This window comes from Netta rufina (assembly GCF_964035555.1).
Source record: "Netta rufina genome assembly, chromosome: 3".
NCBI classification, from domain to species: Eukaryota; Metazoa; Chordata; class Aves; order Anseriformes; family Anatidae; genus Netta; species Netta rufina.
The window spans coordinates 17316562-17336525 of NC_140125.1; the positions used below are offsets into that span (position 1 = coordinate 17316562).

At 38.6% G+C, this 19964-nt stretch overlaps 1 protein-coding gene across 26 annotated transcripts in view; it reads left to right on the forward strand.

Annotated features, from left to right (window-relative positions):
* Positions 1-19964, forward strand: part of NRXN1 (neurexin 1) — a gene marked incomplete at both ends in the record, with an annotated part of 708589 nt that overhangs the window by 663145 nt on the left and 25480 nt on the right. For 2 of the 26 annotated variants that reach the window (XM_084284080.1, XM_084284081.1), the window contains one exon: positions 3360-3392. The exons of the other annotated variants lie outside the window; for them this stretch is intronic. In XM_084284080.1, coding sequence (XP_084140206.1) covers positions 3360-3392 — 33 coding nt within the window. Of the gene's footprint in view, positions 1-3359; positions 3393-19964 lie in introns of those variants that run through there. 26 annotated transcript variants of the gene reach the window in all.

Below are 19964 nucleotides of genomic sequence, written 5' to 3' on the forward strand. Positions count from 1 at the left end.
CGGGGTTTAAGTATGTTATATGTTGGTACAGAAAATAATTATATCTAAAAAGCCTCACTCTCGTCTGTAGCTGCTTCATTTGTGCCCACCCTTAGGTTGAGGTGTAAAAACTTAGGGCCTCTACCTTTAGCTGAATTGGAGGTCCACTTATTTTGTTTGTTTGCCTTTTTTTTTTTTTTTTGATAAAATTTTATCTTACAATCTTGCAGAAAAAAAGGAGCTTTTTTGTTCTTGGGTAGATCTCTATCCTAGATAAATTACAGAAGTTTTAACTCTTTGTTCTTTATACTAGCAAGGATTTTAATGATGATGCGTCTGTACAGTTCTCGTCTAATTAATATATCGGATTGAAATCAAATCTCAAATTTGACTTCTGTTCTTGGCTATGTGTTTGGATTTTATGTCTTTTTTGTAGGTTTTTCAAGCGTAATGATATTACTTCATTTTAATAACTATATAGGTTTGTCTTTGTGATATTTACAACAATCTCCTTTGGTAGGAAATATGTGCTATACTACACATTTGCTATCCCTCTGCATCATCAAGCAGGTTTTCAAGTGGTATTTTGTACGTATTTGGCAAAATATGTACATTCAGCAAAACTCTCAGGTACAACTTGAGAGTGTATACTCAAATTCAGGTTCATTGCACCCATGCATTTAGTTTTAGTATTTTTTATATATATATATATATATATATATATATATATATATATTTGGCCTTGATTCAACAAAGCACTCAGGACTTTGCTTCAATGTAAACTCACAAATACTTACATGTATAGGCAAGCACATTTTCAATTGCTTTGCTCTGCTGAACCCATAATTCTTACAGTGTCTTTGAACTCTTTGGGAGAAGTCTATCATAACCATATTGTCTATTGTATCTCTATATCACACCACATTGTATCACACTTGATGTAGGTACAGCTACATTTTCATAAAAAGAAAAACCCCAAGACTGTTTAGATGGAGTGATGTTCTTCATTTCCATGGATCACTGAAAATGTAAAGGTCAGGTCCCATAAGCAAGAGAAACAGGATAAATTCCACAATGATCTTTGTTTGTTTGTTGTTTTGTTTTGTTTTTTTGCTGGTGACCAGAACCAATTCACACTGGGCACCCAGCATCTGTATGCTGTACCTTTCTGATGAAATATGGCTCACAGCAAGCTGCTTTGTGCACCACTTTTCTTAGCACTTAAAGCAAAGCCTCCCAAACAGCATCCCATCCTTACAAACATCTGCTCAGCATTTGAGAGGAGTCGGGATCTGCCAACCCTCCTTCAGACCACTGTAGCTATTGCTATGTTTGTCCCCTCAAATAACATCACATAGGACATACAGTAGTTAATGACTGTTAATAGTGTTATTGTAGAATCATACCACCAGAAAACACTGCCTCAGGAAAAATATTAAGGATAATTTAGTCTTGTCTTTCAGGAAGGCATGTGTCAGGGTTAAAGAAAGTTTTACTTAGTAAATCTGAAAGTATCCCATAATTTGGACTACTTAAAATGGCATTTATTATTCTCATTTAGGTTTGATTTCCTCCCTCCCTCCCTTCCTCCCTTCCTTCCTTTCTATGTATGCAGACAGCAGCCATGTCCAGCAAGTGGACTTGCTGCTATCTAGTTGGGTTGTTGTGGTTATTCATCAGTTTATAGGGAAAAAAAAAAAATTGCAGACACATATTGCATGTTCTTGTGATTTAATGACTGAATATTAAAAATCTACACACTGTTGTGTAAGCCTACCAAATAAGGTGAGCCACTGCCCATGGCTGAGGGTCAAACCTGTCTCTCTGTGTTTTGAGGAGGAAGAACTTTCTTACACGGAGACCTTATTAATCTATTTCATTTTATTTTTATTTTTTTTCCCCCATGAAGAAGTATATTGAGGTTATAAAGACATAGCACTAGTTTTGTTTCACTGCCATGCGACTTGGCTTTTAGCAGTAATTTGCATGTGGACATGTATTTTATCAACTGCCATTGCAATTTCAGAATGCCTTTAGAATTTAAGATAAACTAGATTAAACGTACAGTTAAAGAACATAGACCCAACCCTGTGAGATTCAGGCTGATGCAGTTGCTGCCAAAGGCTTGTTACTAGTAAAGGGACAATCAACTGTAAACAGAAGATAGCACTGAGCTGGATAACATCAGAATCAAAGGGAAGGGAACACTCAGTAAGCAATGAAATGTGCAACACATGATGCTTGTCAAACAGATGTGTGTCAGGACAGCCTTATCATCACCGAGTTTCTGTGAAGGGAACTGCAAAGCTCACGTCACCCAACTTTTTTGTAGATCGCTTGTCATCTTCCTTAGTGGAGACATCTGTTACTCTGTGTTATTGTAGGGTATATAGGAAAAGTCCTGCAAGAGAGTCATGTGTTAACTTTAAACTTGTAGCTGCCAGGATTCACTCTAACTATTAAGAAGGAAATGAGAAGGGGAAAGCCTTCACTAGGGCAGATCACAGGAAAGTTGTATTATTTTACAAGGTATCTGTTGAATAGATAATGTAGTTTGAGGTTTTTGGGTTTGGTTTGGTTTGTTGACTGGCTTGACCAAAGTGTTTTCACACGTGGCTTTCTTTGTCAAGGCTGCTACCAGCATTTCTCTCCCCACACAGAGCTATGCAATCAATCCTGTTTCCCACTGTGATCACTGATAATGGATATACGTTACAGAATAGGTTTCCATAAGGTGATCCAGATGCTCATATCTGCAGAATTACTGTAGCTCCCGTAGCCAGCCCAGCTGCTTGTTTATGTGTCGGGTCGGAGATTCAATAGGGTGGGGAGAGATTTCAAAATGAAGGCAGGCTTTTCCATTTTGCAGGTTTGGGTGGATTATTATTATTATTGCTGTTGCTGTTGTAATTTTGCGGTGCTATTTTGTGAGCTCAGCCTTATTATACACCCTTCAACACCTAAAGCTCTATCAAAAACCGCGGAAACTGTTCCACCCAATAACACCGCGGGAGACGAGGGGCCGGGGGCGGCGGGCAGCGCTCCCCTTCCCTCTCCCCCCTCTCTTCATCCCCTCCCGGTCCCAGCGCGGGGCTGCGCGGAGGCTCCGCATCGCAGCGGGTCCCCGCTGCGCGCCGCCGGGCGCGGCCACTGCCTTGGCGCCGCCCGAGTGCGGGGCACTGATAGGGCGGGCTGATGCGCAGGCGATCCATCATCCCCGGCTCCCGCGGAGGCAGGGAGCGCGCCTGTCACCAGTATTGATTTCAGAGGATGGACTAAATTTCCTAGGATTTTCCATTAAGAATTAAGAGAGAGAGAGAAAAAAAAAAAAAAAAGCTGAAAAAAAAAAGCTATAAGCACGCAGGGGTAGCCAGGCAGACATGGATATGAGATGGCACTGTGAAAACTCTCAGGTAGCTTCTTCTCTCACAGCCGATGCAGAGCACAGGCGAAGCACTGCAGCATGCAGGGTTTAAGATACCATTAGTCTGAGAGCGAGGAAAAAAAAAAAAAAAGACTTTTGCACCGATTACTGAAAATGACTTTTTTTTTTTTTTAATTAGAATATGTTATGTCTCCTTGGAGATTGCATGTCATTAATATTAAGATCAAATTTCTGCACGATATCTGTTTTAAATATAGAAAAGCTTTTAAATTGTGCTTTTTTTTTTTTTTTTTTTCTGCTCCAAGAAAATAATGCTTTGGTACCCTGAGCATGGATGCTTCTGTTTTTCTCTTCTGTTTTTTTAAACAATAGGGATGCTTTTTTAGCATGTTTGCTGCAAACGAGTATAAAGGAAAGGAAAACTGAGAAGAATTAAATAAAAGCATGAATAAAAACTGCTTCAAATAGTTGCCAGGCTGCTTTGTTGTTAATAATCTAGCAATTATTTTGGCTTAAATGATGCTTAAACCCTGACCATGCATGCTTTTCATTTTGGCTCAGAATATGCGTGTATGTGTGTGTACGTATGTGTGTATTTGTTTTGATTTGATTTGTTTCAGTAAGCATTTGTACTACTGGAATTTCTGTGAGTTATATGCATGTTTTGATAAGAAAAATTGCATACAAATGAATGACTATATCTGATTGACTAATATTTCATGATATATAATGCAAAGTAGCTTAATTTTTAAAGGAGTTCATTCTAATCTTCTGGGGGAGGGTAAATCGCTGCATGTTTATTACAATGAAAAGTGTTTGTGTATTTTTTAAGGATTGATGATTTTTTTGCTTGCTTTTAACACCAAAGAGCAAGGGTATTAATTAATTTATTTATAAGGAAAAAATAATAATAATAATAAAAATAAAACTCCAAGGCATCTAATTGAAAAGAGCATAGATTCCAAAGCTTTCCATGTTACCTGAAAACAAGCTGTGAGGTATGTGTTTGTGGGAGAGTGCTGAGCTCCTCTGAGGAGGAGTTTGGTGTTTGCTTGCTCCTTTTCCTTCCCAAGAAGAGTTAAAATGCCTTGGCACAGGCACCATGGGAATTCTCCTGGCAAAGCCAGGACTGGCACCGGGTGGGATGGTTGTGTCGTGATAGTGGGCAAAGAAAAGGGTGAAAAAATGATTTGCCAAATAAGGTAAAGGGGCTTTTAAAGAGGGGCATCAACAGCTTCTGTCTGTACAAAATGTCTAATTTTCCACTCACTAGGCAGAAAGTAAAGGGGAAAGGCTTTTCTTACACTTTCTCTTTTAAATTAATCAGAGGATAATAAAGTGTGGAAGATGCGTGGTCAGATTTATCCCGGTTTTCAGGTTGTAACCAGCGTGTTGAGGGGATTTATGGTCAGGAGGGTGGGGGAGGCAATTTCATGGCATATTTGTAAAAAAAAAAAAAGTTACCTGCTGAATTGGAGATGAGTTTTTTGTTTTGTTGTGTTTTGGATCACAGCTGTGGTGTTGAGGATCAAAACTTTGTAATTTTGATGTACCTGGTATATTGTGTAATCCTGTTTGCATTTCTTAGCTGGTCTTCCTCAAAGTTCGCCCAGTAAGTCATTTTTCTCTTTATGCATTTAAATCTCCCAATATGTAACTCTGCAAAGCGGCTCTTATCCTATTGTCCTGGGTTAATTCTTACTTGGTTTTGCTCTTTCCAATTCTCCCCAAAATAAAATATTTGGGGTCATTGCTAGTTTCCAATGCTAAATGGTTGTGGCCTGTTGGTATTTTAGGCCATTGTCCAAGTTCAGGCTGAAAACTTTGTGAGTAGAGTTTGTCATTCCCAACTCTACTTCTAATAGTCTTCTGCATCACCTAGGCATCATATATAATTTGACACAGCTGACAGCATCTACTTAGAAGAAGCTTAGGGCTGAGCCAGCATGGAAATTGAATTGCCTCTCAACTCCCTGATATTAATGATCCTTCCAGGTCAGCACAGGAGTAATTGCTAGGGCAGCCTGAGGAATTGTCCATTAAACCTGCCTACATGGTAGCTCACCTGTGGAGAGATGCATCCAGATGACATGTATAAAAGGAATTCTATTTGCTTAATGTAAGGTTTGCTAAAGTTATGAATATCTCACAAGCCAACATGTGGTCTCAAGTTTAATATTAAGTGATTTTTCTGGTATTTTAGGATTTATTATAACTAAAACTAGTAGGCATATTTGCCTTAGATATGTCTGATAAAGAAATACACAGAAAAATCTAGTTGGTGATCGTATCTTGAAGCACAAGCCTGTATTTCAGCAATGATATAGTTTGATCTAAAACCTTGTGGCATAAAGAACGGGAAGAAAAGTTTGTGTTGTCCATGTTCTTTAGACCTTGAGGTATCTACGCATTTAAAATAACCAATTAATCAGTCAAAGTTTGTATAGACTTGGGCAACCTGATTAGGTGGGCAGCTGGACCTTTAAATTCCAAATCAATATTCAACAGGAATTCGGGAGAGACAAACAGCCTGAGGACAATGTTTAAAATCTCAGCTGTGCTTTATGTCTTGGAGTAATGCTGATTTAGCAAGAACCCCAGCCACACAGAGAGAGGATTTATTTTTTGACCTTGCACATCTGAGACAACATAAAAAGTTACGAGTTGTCAGCATAGCTTTACGGCCTGGAGGAAATGCAGAGCAGGTGTAGCCATCTCCTGTTGCCATTGGAAAAGGTACTTGCATGGAGTACCAACCATGGGTGCACACAGAAGACTGAAATACTGATGCTTCTAAAGAAGAATCTCATTCTTTTGAACTTGTTTCTGTGCCAGGTAGATTAAGTAACAAAAATACAGTTGGGAGAGTATTTTAGTGTCACAGGTGAAGGAACAATTTAACCTTCTGCAACCCAAATAAATGGGAGATCTTGGACCACTGTCAGTTTATCCATCCACAATATGTTTACAATGACTGACAACTACAGTGTTTTTCTAGTGTCCACGTAAACTAAACTCTTAAACTGAAGCAGCTCTGTGTCACAAAAGGATTGCTCACTCTCTTCTGACATTCTTTTGCCTTGGGTCACCTATTGCCACTGCTGACAGCAGTTGTTCCCTGTCTTTAGACCTCCTTATGTCTTCACACGGTTATTGATGGTGTTACAGCTTGGTTGGGTTTTGTGTATCTAAGTTAATGGTCAAGGTAACTAGTGGAGGAAAACACTGATTTCAGTCTTATCCAGGGAGAAGCCCGGCAGTTGGAACCTGTTGATAAGCAGGAAGTGGCTTTTATAACTTTTTGGATGACATTTTTAATAGCTTGAAACATTTTATCATTCTTTCTAGTTGTGTGTACCAATATAAAGTGTAGTCATTTATTTGTTTCAAGAGTATGAATTCCTACAAATTAACAAAGGTTTTTTAGGTGACTAACTGATGAGCTTTTCTGCCACAAAAATACAATTTTACATTTGCTCTGCGTGTTCAGCCAGCAGAAACTGTGGATTTCTGGCTGTATTGTTCTCTCTCTCTCTCTTTTTAATTTTAATGCTTCTGACATATTGTTTTCAATACATAGGGTATATTGTCCTTCTCTTGAAAGCTGATTTAAGCAGCAGATTCAGGAAGGGTATGACAAAATTATGAGAGGTTGGTCTCATGGGGTTGTGTGAATGATCATAGGATTCTGCTATGCTTTTCTGTATTGCATCTCTCTTTTTATCATTGTGTGCATCTGATTTGTACTTTATTTTTCACTATAGGCCTCATAATTAAATTTAGCTATATAGTTGCATGCAGTTAAATAGGGTCCATCTCTTTTTCAGCTCTTATCTTGCCATACCTTTTGGGTGAAGCTCCAAGTAATACTTCCTATCTAAGTACCATATGAAGACAATACAGAGAAGATGCAAGAACCGCTGCTTATTTTTCTCTACTAATGTTTTAGAATGTATTTAGTGGGGAAAAACAAACAAACAAACAAAAAGCTTAAAAATCTATATGAAAAAGCCAGTGCTTAGAATGTATGTTTTGTGTGTGCGGATAATTTGGTCATCTGCGGACAGGCAGGTTGGTCCTGTGTAGCAGTGTGGGTGGATTTCCAAAAAAGGTGAATTTAGGGTGAAATTCCATCAACCTTAAAGTCAATGGAGGTTTCTTCATTGACTTTGAAGTCATTGATTTGTTATCCCCGGAAGAAGTCTAAGTAGCACTACATAGCTGAGACTATGAATTCTAAGCTATCTCTTAGTTGATTGTTGCTAAAAGTGTATCAGAACTGAAGTGGAAAATGAACAAGATGACATTTTCACCAAAATGATTCATTTTAAGTTCCGTCTCATGAACTAAATGATTACTTGCCAGTGAATAAATAGGAAGCTTTCAGATGGTGTAAAACTCTACAAGGCATTTCTCACACTGAATGTCTGTAACACCCATGATGTTAGAACACTTTCTGGTTTAAGTCTGTCCATGTGTTTTTTGATAAAATCTAGAAATGAATATAATAACTTATGGACTTCAGCACAGAGTAGATTATTGTGACCAAGAAATGCAGTGTTACTCCCTTGTTGTTGGTTGGTTTCTCTAACATGGCTATAATATGGCTGTAAACCAATAAAAGCTAAGCTACAAGAAATAGAGGCTTAAAGTATTTTAAGTTTCTACAAGTTCTGTATTTGATTTTTTTTCTTTTTTTGTAGTTCTTCTGATTTTTTTCATTGTCTTTTCTACCTCATTTTGAAACTCCTATCATAGTTCACTCTCAGTATAAGATCTTAAGGCTAAGTATAAGATCATTACATACGCTGTTGTAGCTTTGCTCTGTACTTGAGGCTGGGGGAGATACTTTTTGTTGTTGTTGTTGTTTAGTGTTGCTTTACCTTAGAGCATTCAGGCATTTTGAAATTTCAGGACATTTTGAAATTTGTCTGAAAGGTTTTTTTTGAACTGTTAACTAAAACCAGTAAGCCAGTGATGTTTGTGAGCAAGTTCAGATTTGGGAAAATGGTGGCTAGCACGCAGGTCTTTGCATCTGCACTGTGACCACGACCAATATTTAAAGCTCTCTCAAAGCAGACATTGGATCTGGGGCAGAGCTGCATCAAGGGATTGGAGAACAGCTCTTAGTTTTCACCTGCTTTGTCTTGCATGACCAACAGGTCTTTAAGAAATGTGATGCCCACAGAGTACATAGAACATGAGAAAATGTACATTATTTGTGTATATTGTACAGTAGAGTACACAAATGGAGTTCATATGGCCATTAGGAGTAAAGCATGTTTTTGAGTGAGTGCTTCACTAATGTTACAGTTCCTCATTAACAGGGATGTGGACTAAAATTCAGTGTTACATACCACACAGGTATATTAAATAGTGGTGTTTAAATGTCAGTGATGCATCAGAGATGGGGGAACTGAGGAATTGAGTATAATGGAGCTTGAGGAAGAGAAAAAGTCTGTCACCTTTCAGAGCAGCAAGATGGCTGTGAGGGGGAGGGGGGACTGCTCATCCAAAATCACAGTGAATGATAAAAAAAATAAACAAAAAAAAACCCTCTGGTTAGCTCTATTCCCAAATGTGAATATGTTCTGTGACGCTGAGGTCAACGTCAAGCGCTGTATCCTGGGCAAGCTCACTTCCCCCAGTGCATGCCAGCTTCACAGCAGTTTGCAAAGCCAAGCTAAAAATGTAGCTTGTGATTTCATAGAGGATGTCCATCTGCCCTGAACAGCCTGAGAAGCCCCGGGCCCTCTGTGTCTGCGGATCTGCCGAGTCCCTTGTGACCATTAGTGACTGATTGCAGCCCCCATTTCATCACTGCCAGAAATAGCTCTCCTCTTTTCCTAGGCGTAAAGGGCACAGTGCTGGAGCAGCACTCCCTTGTGCATTTTTGGGCTCAGTCCTGAGAAATGTCATTTGCATCCTATGGTTATACAGGCTTAAACTCAGCCTGGCCAGTGGGGAATCTCTGCAGGATTCCCATGTTGCATTCAGTGCGTGTTGAATCATGGTTGGCTTTGTTTGATTTTGGTTAGGAAAAGACTTCAGAGAAAAGCCTTTTGGCTACTCCTCTCTGTTTAGTTTAGTTATTCTGGATAACTTAGTAGACAACAGGAAGTTTCTGCTATCTCTTGCAGCAGTCAAGGCACACAAAATGGCTAGGAGAGAATGAGCATAATTTACTTCTGCATCTTAAATGCTCAATTGCTGGTTGCATGATTTTTGCCTGGAGGCATACTAAAGTAGGACCCCACAATTTTCTGTAAACTGTGCTGACAACTGTCATCTTTACCAGCTTTAACCCACACCTTTGCAGCTTTACTTGTGCAGAAATTTTATATTTCTATGTAATCCCCCTTTCTACTGGATGTAAATGTGGGTAATATAAGTGAAATTGTAGCAGAGACATCTGAAAAGGCTATGAATGCAACTTTTGCAAAATACTAGTTCAGGGTTACTTCTGGTAATGAAGGAGGCAGAAAAGATACAGATTGACATTCAAACTTCACTGGTTTTGCATAGCAGGCAGTTAGAAAACAATTAATATGCACTTTTTGAAGTCCGTAAGAGTGTATCTGTCTCTTTGTCTGATCTTTGTTTTCTGGCACTCTAAAATAAGCAACTGAGGTGATCAACCTTGTCCTGGAAGAGTCTGTTTGAGACCATTTTGCTTGCATCCTAACTGTATGTAATATCTGTTCTGAGTGCTATGTAGGTGATTCATCTGAAACAGGAAAGAGCAGCAGCTTTTATGACAGTGGGATCGTTCTTGCAGTCTGCAGCAACAGCAGGATGAGGGGCTTTGGCAGCTGATCCATGACCCTTGATCCTTTCTTGCACTGTGACGTGACTGCTCTAGTAGGCTTCCTCTTATTCTTTTTATAGCCCAGTATCCAGGTGGCTTCAGAGATCAAAGTCAGCTTTTCAACCTCAGGTATTGTTATATGTAGGAATAAAGCAACTGAAAGTAACCCGGGTAAGTGATCTAAAAATATAGTGTAAAGTGCCTAATAGCCATTGAAAGCCTACCTCAACTGTTATCCATTTCATTTCCAAGAGAAGACTCTCAGTTCCTTGTGATTAATTAGACAGGACCATCCAAGACTACTAAATAGTAAGATGACCCCAGAAAATAACATTATTCCCCTTGAATGAACTGTAAGCAGCATCAGTTTAGTATCAGACTATTAGTGCGTGTCATATGCCTCTACTACTGATGAGCTGTAGAGAGCAAAATGGAAAGATGTTGCCTTAGCTGTGTTGATGACTGGATTAAGACCAACAGAAGCTGTGAAAAGTGTTGGTTAAACAGTGTTCTCTCACATCTTGGTAACTAGCTTTATTCAGATGCCAAGCTAGAGTCTGTGTCTCTGTTAGCCAAGCACATCCAGACAGACAGGGGCTTGGCACTGGGGGTCACAGGCTTCCTGGCCCTGCTTCCTTGCAAAATTGGTGTTGAATGAAGCATTTCCAGTATTTCTAGCTGAGATGTGCTCCTTCATCCATTGCTGGGAACATCTCATTCCTCTAATTTCTGAATGTGACAGCAAACAGTTGTCTTCTAAGTTTTAGCTGAATTTGAGGAACCAAGCAAGAATTGTGTAAAACAACTAATAATAGCATTATTCTGGCATTTTGGAGAAAGTTTCACCTATGCGTTTATGTCACCATTTAACTAATCCATGTTCAGTTCATGGTAAGCTTTGCAAAGTGCCTGTTTTTCGTGTCTTATACTTATAGCACTTATATGTGTGTGCATATTTTCATGTCAAGACCAGTGAATAGTTGGTTTTTACTATTCAGGCAGAGTTGTAGAAATATTTGATACGCAACCGCCCATTTTCTCTGCAGTGGTTCAGTGTGGAGGACAGCTTATGTATTTGAGAATGATCACAGATAGCTCTCAGCTCTGATAAAAAGGAAAAACATTGCATTTAAGTAAACTGATTTCAGGTAGAGTACCTTCTTTGGACAGATGTGCTTCCCCTAACTTCTCAGTTGATATTGTCCTGAAGAGCACTCCATAAAACAATGTAGTAAGCCCTGATTAAATTCTCAGAGATGGTGGAAGAGAGAATTACGTACATTGCAGAAAGTGAAAATATTTTTTAATGGAGTCAGTGATTGGGAAACCAGTCTTGGGCAGTCTTGTCCCTTTTTAGAAACCAAGAACAGTAGGGCATCTTAACCTCCTTTCTAGCCTAAGCTAGATTCAGCTATTACTGAAAATTTTTCAGATGCTTCTTTCCTGACACCAATAATTCTCAGTTTGCTGATTTCATGTTCAGAACTGCCATTTTTTAAGTCATGATTTTATTTTTATTATAATAACTAGATTTACACATTTTTCAGGGGTAAAACAGAAGCTATGTGACATGATCTAGTTCTGCGTATCTGTGCTTCAAAATTTTGACAATGAATGCTTGACCCTGACTAACACAGTGGTGTAGCCACAATATCTCATGACCTCTGGGGTTGCCTTTCACCATCATCCTAGGGAAGGCAGCCATTATCTGAAAAATACTGCTGTATATTAACTGTGTCATTATCTAGAATAACCATGTTTTCTGCCAAAGTGGTCTGTTAGCAACAGTTCATTTATTTATTTTTATTATCTTCTTTATCTAAGAACATGTCTCAGTAACCATGGAACAACTGACCAACTAGTCCTAATCTGGGGGCTCCTCTTTCAATGATCAGAACATCCAGAGAACCTATTGAGGACAGAGGCTGGTAGATTTTTCCAAGTACAAACTCATCTTTATCCAGGCAAAATGCCCTCTGGAAGCAGTGGGAGTAATCTTTCATAAGCCCTGAAGACCCAGTCAGTGAATTTGCAGCAGATGAATTCATCCTTACTTCTGAAAACTTATACTTAGATCTCATTGACATGGGATGGGAGCAGAAGTGGGAGATGCATTTGAAGATGAAATAGGTGGAGAGTTTTCTTGTAAAGCAATTCTGGCTTTTTGCTGTTTGATTTTTAAATTATTTTAATTGTCTTTCATTTATGAATGTTGAACCTTTAATGAAAATCCAATTTGATTTTGACAGGTTAGGGCTGTACTTTTAAAGGCAAACTGGCAGACAGTGGTATCAATTTGTAGATAGTGGTTCCTTGAAGTGATTAGAGACACTTTCTTATACAATTACTGCATTATATGTATGTTACCAGTGTTACATGTCATTAAAATCAGTCATTAATCCATATTCTTGTTATCCCTGGTAGTTAAAAACACATGGAATGAGGCACGTAGACCAACTATGATGAGAAATAGAATGAGTCTTTAAAAGTGGTCCTAATTGCTTAAGAAAATTAGATACTATGTATGGTCAGGTTTTCTGTGTATTTCTGAAATTCTGCCATTCCATTTTGCTGATAATTTTCTTACCTAGAATAATCAAGGCTATTTGTTCCTTGCATATATCTATGTTTTAATGTAGAGCTGTTCCTTTCATGAAAGTACTGTTTTTTCTCTTGTGTATACCTGACAGTGTCCCCAGCTCTCAGTTTTGCATTGAAGTGTTACAGCTCATGCTTCTGTAAACTGTATCTCTCTTACCAGATCAGATACAGCAGGACACCCTGAAAATAAAGCTTAATGAAGACTCTTGGAGATCATGGGTGATTGCACCATATAACAAGAAGCAGGGAGTGTTCTTACTGAGTTCAGCTGGGTTTGGATCAGGACTGAAATTAGTTTTAGTTTGGCTGTCTAAGTGTGTGTGTGGGGGAGGCTCAAAATGCTTGGATGTTAGTCAAGAATAATGAGTTTGCTGAACCTCTGGTGTTGCTAAATATATGTAGTCCTCTGCAAGTAAAAGTGGCAAGATTAAAACCATTGCAAGAAGTGAATGGGAGACCTCTTCACTCAAGCTGATCCTTAACACTGGTAAAGGTAGTGCAGACTTCCCAGTTAGTGTCTGATCTAAAGCTGAACCCAGCTGTATGGAAAGCTTTGCCAGCCTTTGAATTGACACCTTAATGAAGTTTTGAGTAGTAAAACAATGACCTATGTGAAAGCAGCTGTGAAATGGTGATTCTATCTTTCTAAACATTATGAAATAGAGGGATTAAACAGTCTCCCACAAACGCACATATACTCACTTTGCCTGTTGTCTAGTTCACTGTCTATGAGAGAAGAATTAAATATTTAGTCATTTTCTTCTTCTGCAGGTAAGATAATGCTTTCTTTTAAGTTATCCTATTTTAATTAGTGGTTTGGGTGCCTGCAACAACACACACAGCAGGTTCAAAGGTTTATCTGTGAGGCTAAGCATCGCCGTGCTGAAAAGAGCCTGTTGCTTGGGCAGGTTATTGTTTGAACTGAGCAAGTTTCAACTACTGTTAATTAGCTTTTGAACATTTTTTTGTTTGTTTGTTTCACAGTAATTTCTCTGGTGTTTGCTCTGTGCTTAACCAGGTAAAGTAAACATTAAATCTCAATTAAGATTGCTGTGCTCATCTAGCAGAAATCCTCTGTAGTATACAATTCCTCCAGCCATTGTTTTAAGGAAAGCAATGCTATTGTTTTGCATGAGATTGATGCATTATATGCCTACTGACGGCAGACAACGGGCTTTTATTTAGTCACTTGAATGTGGTGGAATATGGTATAACAGATGTGCTTGTGAATAAAATATTCTAGGTAATTAATTGCAGGCATGCTCAGGCTGGGTGTGTAGTTTGAAGTTGAGGTGGTTTTTAGCATACTGAGCCAAGTTTTTTGGAAAGTGCAATATAGATGGAGAAACTGCATGCATCTAGACTTTACTGCAGTCTCATAAGTAATAGATGGTGCCTTGATGTGCTTCATACAAACCCCACTGGGAATGAAAAACCTGAGTGCTGGGAGGGTTGCCTACATCACAGGGGAATTAATTATCTTAAAAAAAATAAAATAAAAAAATAATAATAATAAAAAAGCTGTAGTAGTGGTAAGATAAGATTTTTGTAACTTTTTGTAACTTTTTTTTTTTTTTTTTTTTTTTTTTTGGTAAATTCTGTAAGTAACAGACCAGGATGAACCCCTCAGCATCCTTAATGAAATAACTGGGAATCATGGTGATCCCTTCCTTAAAGGCCACTGTTCCCAAATCCCAGGCACTTGCAGCAGAGAGGGAGTGTGTTTGTACTCTGGCAGAGCCCTCTCCAGATCTGGTTTGCTGTCTACCCTTGGGGAAACCAGGTCAGGTGGAAGCAATGGGAGATTTATCAGTGAAACACACACAATTTTGTGGTGTCAATGACACACCCAAAGAAGGAGCCCCTCAGAAAGGAGCAGTGAGGTGGGACAGGCACCATTTGCATCCCTGCCTACCTCTGCTGCTGGTGCCAGGCTTCTCTAGAGAAATTGTGCCTCTCGGTGAGGAGCCAGGAGCATGTTTGTTACTTCCTTAATTAGCTAGGAAAGAGACCTGCCTTTCCATTTTCATTGTGGAGAAATACCCTGTCTCATCTGTATGCAGCCAGCAAAGCCCAGTGGATTGCAGAGGATGGGAATTTTCAGTATCATGCTAAGTTGTAACAGGAAATGTCAGGACCAAAGCAGCCTCCCTGCATTTTGTGCTAAAACTGAACCACCAACACATGATGCGTTTCATACAAAGAGTAATTAAATTCTGCTTTCAAATAAATAACTAATAGGCAGAAAGGCACAAACTCGTTCAGCTTGGTCTTCCATATGCCCCCCAGCTTTTGCTGGGGAGCCTTGAAGAAGTAAAACTTAAATAACGTTGTCTGTTCAGTGAGCTAAATTATTCATTTTCAATGAAAATATTTATAATATGTCAGAAAATAAGTCTGATTTCTAGGCAACTATGCCTAATAAGAACCCTGTGGTGTGAAATCTAGTGTATGTCTGCTAAATAGTCATCCATCTTAAAGCTATGCTGGCCTATGTGTATTTTTAGGCATCCTATCAATAAATATTTTATAAAGCGCTGCAGACAGTCAAGGGAAGAAATATTCTGTTGCAGAGGAATCCAATTCCAGGTTCTCTATAAAATGATGTGTTTTATAGGGTTCAATATCAGATACAAAAACAAGGATGTTGTGTAAAATGCATCAGATGTAATCACTGAAGAAATCCTGCCATGTTGTGAATAATTTGTGGTCCTTCAAAGAAAACTAGAAGGCTCTAAGCAGACCATCTAGTGATAAATATCAATCTATATTTGCTCCTGTATTGATGAAAAAAGCTATTTCCTACTTTTACTAACAGCAAGGTCAATTGGTAGTGAAGGCAATGTAGACAAATGATCTTTATTGATCCTTACACTAATGTTTAATCGAGAATAAATTTTGTAAGTCTTGCCTGTAACTGCGTATGCCATTGTGAGAACTCTGCCACCTCCAAGTCAATGTTTGGGGATTATAATTGCCTTTTTCTAGCTTCACTCCTGCACTTTCAGAAGTTCTGATTTATGGAGTCACGTTGTGGGGGCACTTGCTTTGCATTTTCCATGCACATAAGAACCGCCTAATGCTCAGTCTACTACTGTTAAATTGATGCAGGGGATAACAGCCTTTCTGAGTACACATTGACATGTACAACTGAGATTTTAGCTGTTAGCATAATCTGATAATGGCAGCTTTAACTTTCAGAACAGAATTGCTTTAAACACCCCATCTCCTAGCGCATTCCCCGTGACTAGCTGAAGAAACGCCACAGTGGGGAGGAAAAAGGGCAGGAGGTGGGGTGATGTGGTGGAATAGTGCTTTCTGCTCCACAGAGGTGGGAGCTGCTGGCCAGGACCCATGTCCTGCCTTTGGGAAGCAAACTACTAATTTGTCTCTGATGGAGCTGGAAACTACTAGCCACCACTCTGTTCATTCTCCATTACTGCCCACCTTTTACTCGAGGTACTTTCTAAGAAACATGTAAAGCCATGGTAAAGTTGTTCAATCAAAACAGAGCTGTGGGTGCAGCAGGTTTTAAGGGAAGGAAATGGGCCATTTGCTCTCTGTCCTGCTGTTTTAATTGGAAGCCATTGCAGAAAGCTTTAAGTGTGGAGCTATGTGCACCAAGGTGATCATTTCTTCCAAAATAAATCCAGGTCCAAAAAGGGATTTACTGCAGGGAAGGCTGTCATTTCCCTTGTTTTCGCAGCAATAAAAACCTTATGAATTAGGCAAGTAGCAGCCGCCTAATGGAGAACATGTATTCTCATTGCTGCTCTGGAAAATAAGGATTTTCTTAGTTCTGTGTTGTTTTTAAAAGCTAGGACTTGGGGCATTTGAATATTTGTGTGTGTGTGTTTACAGGTAAATGCTAGGATAGGAGAGGATTTTGCTTGAGGTTATGGCATTACAGTTGCATGGCATTATGGCTAATAAGGCAGGAGCCGAGTTTGAAGACTGCAGAACAACCATATCAGGTGGATTCAAGTTCAGACAGAAAGAGGACTGAGTCCCAGGGTGCAGCATAACCTGGGAGAATGTTATTTAGATCTGCAGAGACTGTATCTCTCCGGTCCTCAAAAAGCACCTTTTCTCACTCCCTACTTTTACTGTGTCAGGGTGACCCCTGTATTATGGGGTGTGAGTTACAGATGAGTTTCCTAGGCACCTCTTCCCCAGTCAATAAAGCCCCTGGTACTGTGTAGACATACATATGCCTGTCCCTTATCAAAAGCCAAGTACTTTTAAACATCAACCTCAGCTTTCTGTCATCCATTTTTAATGCGGAGAATTAGAGAAACTAAAGAGCAGTTCTATACACAACTGCTAATTATTAATGTTAGCTACCACCTGTTTAATTGTTTGGAGTTTGAAAAAGAATAAATAAAGCCCAGGGCTGACAGGGCAGCTTGTATGCACTGAAAACAAAGCAAGTCCTTCCAAACTGAGCATTAACATGTGTCAGATGCATTTTTGAAAATGACTTTGCTCTGTTACCACTAACAATCTACAGGGAATGGCTAGCTTACTCCACGCATTGATAGATTGAGTTAAGAAGAATAACTTCAATGTCATAGGAGCTTGTGGATTTTATTTTAAGCCAAACAGACAAAGAAAAATGATAGTCTTGCTCTGAGAGCCCTAAATTATACATAATCTTTTTTTTTTTTTTCTTGTGATTTTCATCCCCCAAAATATCTGAGTGTAATTTGTGTAAGGAGCTATTTTATAACTGCTTCTATAATTCAGACACTGCTGTAGGAGAAGGCTGGAGAGAACAAAGGAGGGTGGTTGCAACAGTTTCATTACACTGAAGCAAAATATTAAGACATGCTGAAATATGTGTATATTAAGTCGATAGGCTGCAGCTACTGGGAAGGAAATACAAAGGAATTGTCTTGTGGTGTGTCTAACAGAGTTTAGTGAGAAGTTTTGTCATCTCAGTAAGCATAGCCAATGGGGATTGGCTTCATTTTATATAGAGCACTTTTTACTGTGATGGATGTTTCATTACCAAAGATTTTGTTGTGAAATTAAGCATTATGCACTCCTAGGACCCACTCTATTCTGGCTGCTGAAGCACTTTTAGAAGTGTAAGATCAATGAATAAAATTAATTGGGGATTAAAGAACAGTAGGTAGAAGAAAGTGCTTCTAGCTGTCCGAATCCAAGATATGAGCACTCCAGAAGGTCTGTTTTGCAGAGGTGGTTTTTCCATTGTCTGTGAGTTTTATGTTCATAGATTGCTTTGCTAGATTGAGCTTGCTTCAAGCGTAAACCCTCCCATAATCTGGGATGGTTTGGCTCTGAGGTTTTGATTTGGGGACTGAATCTGCCCATTAATATCACAAGCGTTGCACAATTGCATTTATTTTTAATGAACACAGCCAGGAAATTTAGTTTAGCTGAGCAGTGAAGTATTATTAAATGGACAAAATACATGCAAGGTTGATTCAGTTATTTCTGCTTTATCAGCTGCTTGGGCTTTTGAGAATAATTGAACATTGCATTTTCACACCTCTCTTTTATGCTGAATGGTTATAAAATTTTATCTTGATCTACGTTTTTCTTCATTTGCTTCTAAAAGTGAACCTGATCTTAAATAGCTGTTACGCAAACCGGACCCCATTTGAATAATGTATTATGCACAATAATTCAGAAAATATAATTGATTGCTTTTAGAATATGTTTATATATCTTTGACTTCATGGAAAACAGCAGTTGAAATATCTAATCAAATGCATGGGTGTAATTTTTTTTTCTAAACATGATTAAATATTGCTAACAAAAACTATTCTTCCATTCCTAGTTATTGGAAGTGCATCACAATAAGTAATTTACAAATCTTATTAGGGTACAATAAGCATCAAGCAGTTTATATTCTGCTTATGAATAGCGTGCATGAACTGAGCAGTATGCTTGAGAGCTAAAATGCGACTGATGCACATTGCCACAAATAATTGCTATAGCAACATTGTCATTGTGTCTGAGATCTGCCTCCCATGGGTTCACACCTGAAGTTTCCTTTATGGTGAAAGAAAATGTCTTCTCAAGTTGAATACTGCATCATAGTTGGGGTATTGATGGCTTTTGCTTTTTTTTTTTTTTTTTTTTTTTCTAAGTAATTAAATTTCAAATGTTGAAAAGCAAGTGGAACATTAGGGGAAATCTTCTGCTGTCATAGTGTCCATTTATCATGAAATTCAGCATTGCATGGCTCCTTCCATACAATTAATGTCTGCAAATTGGTGTGATCAGGTAAAGAAATTCTCTATGGGCAGTCTCACCTAACTTACAGAGCTTGTCTTTCTATTTGTTAGAGTGCTGAGATGTTATGTTAGTGTTCTGTAAAAATCAAAATAATGTTTCAGAGCAGTTATTTCTCTTTTTTAAAATGTTCGCACATTGTGGTGTAGGTTGTCTGCTTATTAGGAGTGCTTTGACTCAAAGCACTGAAAGACAGTGTTTAATACTGATCAGGTTTCTTGAGGGAGCCTAATAATACGAGTTGAGTTTATGTAACATTTTGGGGCCAGATTCTGTATCCCAATTCCTGTCTTGTGCTGTTGGGGAAAAAAAAATAAAAATAAAAAAATCAAGAGTTGTCCTGTATGGCAATAGGTATGTCAGAAGCAGCCAAGGAGTACTTTCCTGGTTTGTGTCATAGTGTAAAACATTTGTATGTGTCTGAGGAGTATTTTTTCTGCTTGGTAGCAGTTGAATGGTGTTTTGCTGCAGCTCCTGAACTCCTGTCCCTCCCATATAGTTCAAAATCTGTTCCTCTGTGTTGAAGTTTATTATGAATATTAAGATTCCAGGTATGTTGGTAATATAAATGAAGAGTATTACTCCATTCTCATTATAATAAAAAGAGAGTAACATACATGTATGAAATAATTTTACTCGGGGTCATAGAATGATGCAGTGAATTCTGAATGTAGACTGTAAAAGGTTGGGCACTGAGGTCAACAGAAGCCTTCAATCATCTGAGCAGGATAATTAGAAGTCTTTCAGCAGGAAGACAATAAATAAATAAATAAGGATTTTGCATGACATTAGGGAAAGAGGGAGGTTCCAAAGGAGAAACCTCAGGAGAACAGCAGAAGAAGAGGAGACTGGGTTCCTGATGTAAGGTCAGAGAATACTAAAGATGTGAGAAATCAGTGATAGGCAATGTGTGAAGGCTATTTTAGA